Source organism: Puma concolor, chromosome B3 (assembly GCF_028749965.1).
Source record: "Puma concolor isolate L17-30 chromosome B3, mPumCon1.1.hap2, whole genome shotgun sequence".
In the NCBI taxonomy this organism is placed as follows: domain Eukaryota; kingdom Metazoa; phylum Chordata; class Mammalia; order Carnivora; family Felidae; genus Puma; species Puma concolor.
Genome location: NC_141672.1, coordinates 3,298,975 through 3,307,653, shown reverse-complemented (window position 1 = coordinate 3,307,653; position 8,679 = coordinate 3,298,975). Strand labels below are relative to the sequence as shown.

At 51.1% G+C, this 8,679-nt stretch overlaps 1 protein-coding gene and 1 long non-coding RNA gene across 4 annotated transcripts; one reads left to right on the top strand and one right to left on the bottom strand.

Annotated features, from left to right (window-relative positions):
- LOC147579662 (uncharacterized) lies at positions 1 to 8,679 on the bottom strand. Of its 3 annotated transcripts, XR_015251983.1 has the most exons (7): positions 7,606 to 8,679; positions 4,874 to 5,150; positions 2,144 to 2,180; positions 1,953 to 2,017; positions 1,332 to 1,460; positions 771 to 1,035; positions 1 to 616 (listed from the first exon to the last, which is right to left on the bottom strand). XR_015251983.1 is itself a non-coding variant. In XM_086708733.1 (6 exons), exons 1-5 carry the CDS (start codon positions 7,674 to 7,676, stop codon positions 981 to 983), a joined length of 357 nt encoding a protein of 118 aa, XP_086564859.1. In that variant the 5' UTR covers positions 7,677 to 8,679; the 3' UTR covers positions 1 to 616; positions 771 to 980. The 3 variants fall into 3 exon arrangements, 1 of the variants encoding a protein (XP_086564859.1); XM_086708733.1 differs by lacking the exon at positions 4,874 to 5,150; XR_015251982.1 differs by lacking the exons at positions 1,953 to 2,017; positions 4,874 to 5,150.
- LOC147579663 (uncharacterized) lies at positions 1,667 to 4,038 on the top strand. Its single transcript, XR_015251984.1, has 2 exons — positions 1,667 to 1,948; positions 3,970 to 4,038. It is a non-coding gene; the product is annotated as an uncharacterized LOC147579663 (long non-coding RNA).

The following is an 8,679-nucleotide window of genomic DNA, read 5'->3' as shown; positions in this document are numbered from 1 at the left end:
GACCTTTTCTACATCATGCCCAAAGCCCCCTGCAATCGCCCTGGGAAGTCACAGAGCAGCACACGCCCCAGGGGGATGATAAAGGAGGTAAGCACTGGGTTTTGTGATGGCAGCTGAGACAAAGGTTAGCCTCACCTGTCCCTATCACAAGGGCCAAACAGCCTGCTGGCACTTGCTGTCGTTCACACACACACACACACACACACACACACACACACACACACACACACCCAGCTCTGCTCCCCAGGGACTTTGGCAAAGCTGTATGACCTCTCTGCACCTCAGTTACCTCATCTGCAAAGTCCACTGGCCAACAGAATCTCCCTGGGAGGGCTGTGTTAGGGATTAAGTGGTCGGTGTGCATGAAGCACTGAGGCCACGGGACTCTCTCGCTGTTCGTGCTCCAGGAAGGCAGACGGCCACCGGGTCCTTGCTGACACTTCGGGAGTCTTGTCTCCCAAACATGAGTGACGAGCCAGGGCCAGGTTTTACATTTGGAGTTGTTTGGGGTCCTTCTTTAAAAGTCAGCCGCAAGTTCAACTCTATCTCCCCAAAGGATACATGGAAGTCCGGATCCTGAATGAGGTGAATGAGTCCTTATCTGGAAACAGGGTCTCTGCGAATGAAATCAAGTTAAGAGGAGGTCATACTGGGCCAGGGTGTAGGGCGGGCCCTACATCCAACATGTCTGGCATCCTTCTGAGAAGACACACAGAGACAGGCACACGCAGAGAGACCGCCCTGCGACAACGCAGAGGGAAGAGGGTCACCTTCCAGAGACAGCGCTTGCGTCCAACCAACAGCAAGTGGAAGAGCATCCAGGACGGCTGGCCATCGCCAGGCACAGAGAGAGGGCACAGCCCTGCCGGAACCTTGATTTCAGACTTCTGGCCTCCAGAACCAGGGGAGAAGAAACCTGTTGTCTCACACCGGGTCTGTGCTACTTGGTTCCAGCGGCCCTAGAACACTAGGGCAAGGTCTCAAACGTCTAACTTCCCTCGAGCTGGCACACAGATGGCATTTGATGCACGTTCGCTGGAGGAAGAAAGAAACGATCAGAGGCGTGAACACCAGCGCGGAGGTGAGGCAGGCAACGGGAGTGAACGCGACAGGTATGGGCCACGTGCACGCCTGCACAGAGACACGGTGGCTGCCGTCTGCGAGCACTCATGCCCCACCTTCAGCTCTGAATGACAGAGGCGTGGCCACGTACGGGTATATCCCAGCATTGCCAGGGCTTCCTATTTCCTGCAGAATCAGAAATCTAGACTTTCAGGTGACATCTCCCCAGCGCCCGCAAACAACCATACGCGTACAAGTGGGTACAGCACCTGCAGGGGCCCCCTGTGTCTCTAATGTCCTGCTCGGCCGCAGGCGCGATACACAGTGGTTGCTTGAAGCAGGTCAGCGTCCTGAGGAGATACACCCTCAGCCCTTGGGTCCCGCCTCCTCTCATGTGTCTAAAAAGGAGCATTGGAGCAATTAAAATCCAGCCAAAGGAAGGGGAGCAAACTCTAGAACTGGGATATGCCAAACAGGATAATGAGGTCCTAGACAGTGGGAAAAACCCTACAGCTGGACATCAGCACCCCAGCCCCAGCCTTGAGACAAATCCTCCCTCTAAGCCTTGGTTTCCCCAACCGTAAGAGGAGGGGACAGCATGAGGTGTTGGCACGCCAGTGAGAGCACACGGGTGGCCGCATTGTGACAGCGGCACAGTGTCACTGGGACAACCACCGTGAGGCCCCTGGCCGTGGTGCATACAACACAAAGTCTCCGACAGCCGGCCCCGAAACTTCTCCAAGCGGCCTGGGCACCACAACTGCAACACAGTCACTGGGACGCCGATTTTGTTCTTCTTGACTTTGATTCCCAGACAGACTGTCTGAATGAGGGCTCGGGAGATTACTCAAAAGAAAGCTGCTGAATCCATGGTGAAGGAAATGAGGTACCTGAGCTCCAAAGTCATGTGGTCCCCTGGCCTTAGGGCTGTGGGTGGTCCGGGGACCAGCAGCACCTGTGGAACCAGGGGATCTGGTTCCAAATCTAAATTCTGGGCCCCACCCAGACCTACTCTCTCACACTCTGGGGAGGGCCCAGCAGTCTGTGTTTCAATAAGCCCTCCAGAGATTCTGATGCTTACCTCTATTTGAGAACCACAGGCTTCGGGAAACCAAGTCCTGCATAGATAAGCAAGAGAGGCATCCTTTAAGAAACACAGAGTCCAGGGAGCACCTGGGTGGCTCAAGGGGTTAAGTGTCCGACTTTGGCTCAGGTCATGATCTCGCGGTTTGTGAGTTCGAGCCCCACATCGGGCTCTGTGCTGTCCATCCAGAGCCTGGAGCCTACTTTGGATTCTGTGTTTCCCTCTCTCTCTGCCCCTCCCCCACTCACACTCTGTCTCTCAAAAAATGAATAAACATTAAAAAAATTTTTAATAAAAAAATACAGAGTCTGGAACGTAGGATAGATCATTTGTACTCAAAAATTAGGTCTAAGGGCGCCTGCCTGGTTCAGTCGGTTAAGTGTCCAACTCGATCTCGGCTCAGGTCCTGATGTCAGGGTTGTGAGTTCAAGGCCCACATTGGGCTCCATGCTAGGTGTAAAGCCTACTTTAAATTCTTTTTTTTCAACGTTTATTTATTTTTGGGACAGAGAGAGACAGAGCATGAACGGGGGAGGGGCAGAGAGAGAGGGAGACACAGAATCGGAAACAGGCTCCAGGCTCTGAGCCATCAGCCCAGAGCCCGACGCGGGGCTCAAACTCACGGACCGCGAGATCGTGACCTGGCTGAAGTCGGCCGCTTAACCGACTGCGCCACCCAGGCACCCCTAAAGCCTACTTTAAAAAAAGGAGGTCTAGGGGCGCCTGGGTGGCGCAGTCAGTTGGGCGTCCAACTTCAGCCAGGTCACGATCTCGCGGTCCGTGAGTTCGAGCCCCGCGTCAGGCTCTGGGCTGATGGCTCAGAGCCTGGAGCCTGTTTCCGATTCTGTGTCTCCCTCTCTCTCTGCCCCTCCCCCGTTCATGCTCTGTCTCTCTCTGTCCCAAAAATAAATAAACGTTGAAAAAAAAAAATTAAAAAATAAAAATAAAAATAAAAAAAGGAGGTCTAGAAGGCAACTCCACCCAACGTGCCAGCTGATTCTGCTAAGCGCATAGCAAGCTGTGCTTCCTGCTGGTGTGGGTCTAGCGCTCCACTTCGAGGCCACAACCCACAGGTCAGCAGCAAGCTAACTGGCTGGCATGTGGATGCTTCACCTGGGTGGATAAGATGTGCCAGATTCGGGGCGCCTGGGTGGCTCAATGGGTTTAGCGTCCGACTTCGGCTCAGGTCATGATCTCGCGGTTTGTGAGTTCGAGCCCCACATCGGGCTCTGTGCTAACAGCTCAGAGCCTGGAGCCTGCTTCGGATTCTGTCTCCCTCCCTCTCTGCCCCTCCCATGCTCATGCTCTGTCTCTCTCTGTCTCAAAAACAAATAAATGTTTTTAAAAATTAAAAAAAAAAAAAGATGTGCCAGATTCACAACTAAAGAGGACAGTGTGTGGCAGAGGTGGGAACATGCAAAGATGCCCCCTCACAAAGGCTTGCAAACGGCTGTCAGGAGTCAGCGGGAATCGCAGAGTCTCCGGCGGGACAACTGGCCGCAGGACGCCCCTCGGCCTCCCCCAGGCCTTTTATTGTGGTGCCCTCCCACAGCAGGGCCCGAAGTCTGAGCAAAGGCCTTTCCTGCAGCCACCAGACTTGAGCAGGTGAGGGTGCAGCTAGGTAGCCAAACACTTTGTTTCCCTGAAGACAGGACCTGAGGCAAGCCAGACGAGACCAGCATAGCTGCCGCCCTGTACTGTGTGTGGCTCCCCGGCGACCAAGACTCAAGCAACCCAAGAGCAGAGCCTGTTCTCCAAGTCATCCACATTTCTCCGCCATCTACTGAATCAATACAATCGTGTACTTTTTTCTCTCTTTCCAGGAACGACAGAAGATAGGCTCCGCTTGGAGTCAGATGCTCAGGAGCAAGATGACATCATGTCCGTCTCCAGTGACACCTCACTTCATCTCTTCCTCATAGACACCTCTGCCTCCTGCCTCTGTCCCCTTTGTAGCTGACTCCGTGCGCTCCTCAAGGACAGGTCCCCTGACCACAAGCTGTTCAGCCTAATGAGGGAGGCAGACCAGTAAACAGGCAGATGCAACAAAGTGCCATCTGAAAGCCAGAGGTGCGGTGGAAGTATTGGGTGGGAGGGGCCTGTCACAAAGGCAGGGAGACATCCTGCCCAGAGGGTCAGAGATTTCAGGAGTAGGGACGAGCTTCAGTGGGAGTCAGAGAGCTGCTATTTGTTTACATAAGGCCCCTGGGCAGGGCCTGTGATGTGGGCGGGGCCTGTATCCCAGCAACTCAGAAATGTTTATTAACCTGGGCGCCTTAGATTACCCTGGTTTGGGACACTAGCTTTCAACATAGCCAACGCCTTTACCACCTCTGTACTCATCAGATAACCTTCAGTTCCCTCCTAGCAGCTTTGAATGTCTGCTCTATGCACACCCCTGTGACAGGCTATTGCCAGAAGAAAAACAATGCATAATCCCCTATAGCTCCTACTCCAGCAGGGGAGACAGGAACTTGCCTAACTAAGCTCTGCTCCAACGGTGCGATGGAGGCTAGAGATAGGTGAGAGCAGGATGTCATAGAGGCCCGCTGTCCAACCAGATGGCTCATCACAGAGGGCAATGTCCTGGGCCCCTCAGTGGCCCACAGCTCAGAAACACCAAGGTTCTTGGTCCGTGCAGACTTGATCTTGCTCGAGGGGCAAATTCATGCTAAACAAAACAGACACCCATATCTGAACAACCAGAAGGCCAATTTACCAATTTACCTTCTCAGCAGCTATTCATGTCTGCCCTTCAAGGCAAGAACTGAAAGGCATCATTCAGGCACTCATTTGACAAAGATTTCATAGGCACCGGCTGTCCATTACTTAGCAAACTGCGAGCACCTGGTTGGGGTAAATACAGCCAGATGAGGCAGAGAGCCAGAAGTAGGAAGCAGAATTGTGCAATGAGCTTGGCGTCAAGCTAGAGTTCAAACGCTGTCCACCATTTATTAGGCAGGTGACTTGGAGAAAATTAACCTTCCTGACTCTGTTTCCTCATCTGTAAAGTGGGAATAACAACACTACTTCACATGATTGTCAAAGGATTAAATGGGACTTCACGTGTAAATTGCCTAGTTTTGTGTATGTTTGTATTTACCTGGGAAGGCTGTGTCATGTAATGGTTAAGGGAACAGACTCTGGGGTCAGACAGATCTCAGTTTAATTTCCAGCTCTGCCACTTACTAGTATATGATCTTGGGCAGATTTTTTCCTCTAAGCCTCAGTTTGCCCTGCACTGAATGGGAGGAACCTGCTTCAGATTCTCTCCTCCCCCCCCCCCCCCGTCCTTCCCCTGTGTGCATGTGCACTCTCGCTCCCTCTCAAAATAAATAAACTTAAAAAAATTTTAGGAGGGGCGCCTGGGTGGCGCAGTCGGTTAAGCGTCCGACTTCGGCCAGGTCACGATCTCGCGGTCCGTGAGTTCGAGCCCCGCGTCGGGCTCTGGGCTGATGGCTCAGAGCTTGGAGCCTGTTTCTGATTCTGTGTCTCCCTCTCTCTGACCCTCCCCCATTCATGCTCTGTCTCCCTCTGTCTCAAAAATAAATAAAGGTTAAAAAAAAAAAAAATTAAAAAAAAAAATTTTAGGAAAGGTTTCTTGTATCGAGTACAAAACCAAAAACTCTTTAAAAAAGGACAAAAATTCTTCATAGGGACTAAGAAGTAAATAAGATAGTGTATCCAAAGCACTTAGCAAATTCTTAGGCTCTAAGAAGCATTCAAAGGTATGGTTAAGAATAATTTTATAATTGTTTTTTTTTTTTTTAAAGAGAGCTAGTGAGTGGGGGAGGGGCAGAGGGAGAGAGAGAGAGAGAAAGAGGGTGAGAGAGAGAATCTCAAGCAGGCTCCACGCTGAGCTTGGAGTTCGATCATGCAACCCTGGGATCATGACCTGAGCCTAAATCAAGAGTTGGACACTCAACCAAGCCACTCAGGCACCCCAAGAATAATTTTAAAAAGTTATCCCCAGTTCAAGCCCCATGTTGGGCATGTAGCCTACTTTTAAAAAAGTAAATTTAAAAAATAAACTAAAATTCTGGGGTGCCCAGTTGGCTTGGTCAGTAGAGCACGTGACTCTTGATCTTTGGGTCATAAGTTCAAGCCCCACATTGGGTGTGGAGCCTACTGAGAAAATAAAAATACAGGGAACACCTGGGTGGCTCAGTTGGTTAAGTGTCCGACTTCAGCTCAGGTTATGACCTCACATTTCATGAGTTCGAGCCCCGCCATTGGGCTCTCTGCTGTCAGCACAGAATCTGCTTTGGATCCTCTTTCTCCCTCTCTCTCTGCCCCTTCCCCGCTTGTTCTCTCTCAAAAAAATAAAAATAGAGCTGTACCTGATTAGATACAAATGAGTGGTACACCTGCTAAAAATTAAAGTTAAAATTAGTACAAACTTTTTTTCATGAAATTAAATATGAAACCATCAAACATGGCAAAAAAGAAAATCACTTCGTATTTAGCTTTATTAAAAAATACTTCTGAGGGTTACCTGGGTGACTCGGTTACCTACCAGACTTCAACTAAGGTCATAATCTCACCGAGTTGGAGCCTCACATCCGGGCTCCCTGCTCTCAGCAGGGAGCCCGCTTGATCCTCTGTCCCCTCCCCCGCTCATGTCACACGCTCTCTTTCAAAACTAAATATAAAAAAATAAAAACTTAAAAAAAATACTTCTGAGAAGGCAGGCCTCTTAACTCAGACTAGTTTCATGCCCATCCTTTCCAACAGTTTCTAAAATAATGTCATTCGCGTGCAGCTATGCAAAAACCCCAATGTTCCAATGCTGCTAAGGCATATTTCATGTTGAACCAGAAGCAGCTTGTTTGGGATCTACCTTTTCCATTTACCTGATGGGAAACCTGGTACCCATAAAGCATTATGCATTTCTTTTAACAATCATACCCCCATGTATATACACTGGGTGGTTATAACAGAAGCTCTGGCACCAAGGACACAGATCACTTCTCTCAACTCTGGATCTTCCCTTTGATTTATTAACCTCCTCACCCACATTGTCAATTTTAAAGCCTCAGTCAGTTAAGCGTCTGCCTTCGGCTCAGGTCAGGATCTCACGGTTGGTGAGTTCGAGCCCCACACTGGGCTCTCTACTGTCAGTGCAGAGCCCGCTTCGGATCCTCTCTCTCCCTCTCTCAAAATTAAATACATGTTAAAAAAATTTTTGTAGGGGCGCCTGGGTGGCGCAGTCGGTTAAGCGTCCGACTTCAGCCAGGTCACGATCTCGCGGTCCGTGAGTTCGAGCCCCGCGTCAGGCTCTGGGCTGATGGCTCAGAGCCTGGAGCCTGTTTCCGATTCTGTGTCTCCCTCTCTCTCTGCCCCTCCCCCGTTCATGCTCTGTCTCTCTCTGTCCCAAAAATAAACGTTGGAAAAAAAAAAATTTGTAATGGTTTATGAAGCTTGTAAATCATGATTTACTTTAATAAAAATCAACATACCTTTCAGTGCCAACCTTCTTGCATATTTGACAGATCTGTAACAAAGGGCAGACCCTTATCCACCTCACCATGTCGTCAACAACATTGCTACTTTATTCAGATGGGGAAGACCACAGAAAGCAGATTAGAGCCCGTGGCTCCATTATTTGGCTCTTGGCTAACAACAACTATGTTTGCAAATTTCAGGATGGACTCGATCGCTTTTACAGTAGCAACTGAAACTTTTAAGCACAATTTAAGTTTTTGAAAGAATGGGAGAGTTTCTGTAATCACTTCAAAAGGAGGAAAACATGAGAGGCTCTAAATAGCCATTCCGGAGGGACCGCTCTGGAACCTCATTAGGAACACCTGCTTTGGGCTATGCTTCGCCTAGCAAGGAAGTCACAATTTATAAACTGTGGAGTCGATTCCGGGAGTGGTAACCCAATGTGATACTCGTTTGGAGCAAAGTTATAGTGGAGCACGAGAACACGGAGACCTCTCCGAGACGCACTTTCCGGAGGGTCTCGGAGTCACGAACTAATTTGGTGTTTCCCTCTTTAGAAAACGGGTGTGCCTAGCCCCAGCAGACTTGGTGCCGGGGAGGGGAGCCGTGGAGTGAGCGAGAGAGGCGGGCTACGGGCCGCACGACCGTGTAATTGTGTCTTGGCGAGTCACCGTCGCCGCGGGTACATGGACCCCGGCATCGGACCTTAAAAGACAGCACTTGGGATGAAAGAGCCAGGCCCCCCAATCATCACCGTCTGCCCAGGCCTAAAGGAGCAGGGAGGAGGAACAACTTCCGCCTCGAGGACCGACGACGTGCGTCCCCAGGGGACCGAAAGGGCAGCTAGGAATCCACTGGGGAGGCCGCGCGCCCGCCGCGAGGGGAACTCGGTGGGAACGCCGCGAAGCCAGGGCGGCGGGGGAAGGGAGTCAACCGCCATCTTCCCCCTCCGCGTCGCTCAAACCGACAAAGCGCGGCCCCGCGGCCAACCCCCAGCCGCGGCCAGCCTGCTCTCGCGAGACCGCGAAGACCTCTGGGAAAGGCGGGGGGAGGGGAGGACAGAGGAAGGAACGCCGGACCCGGGAGAT

Bases quoted from the DNA above. Each gene is read 5' to 3' on its own strand.
- LOC147579662 (XM_086708733.1), bottom strand. From the start codon at position 7,676: ATGGTGAGGTGGATAAGGGTCTGCCCTTTGTTACAGATCTGTCAAATA. The intron at 2,018-2,143 runs GTAAGCATCAGA...CTGGTTCCACAG, and splicing joins CCTGTGGTTCTCAAATAGAG to GTGCTGCTGGTCCCCGGACC. The intron at 1,036-1,331 runs GTGCTGTACCCA...TTCTTCCTCCAG, and splicing joins GACACAGGGGGCCCCTGCAG to CGAACGTGCATCAAATGCCA.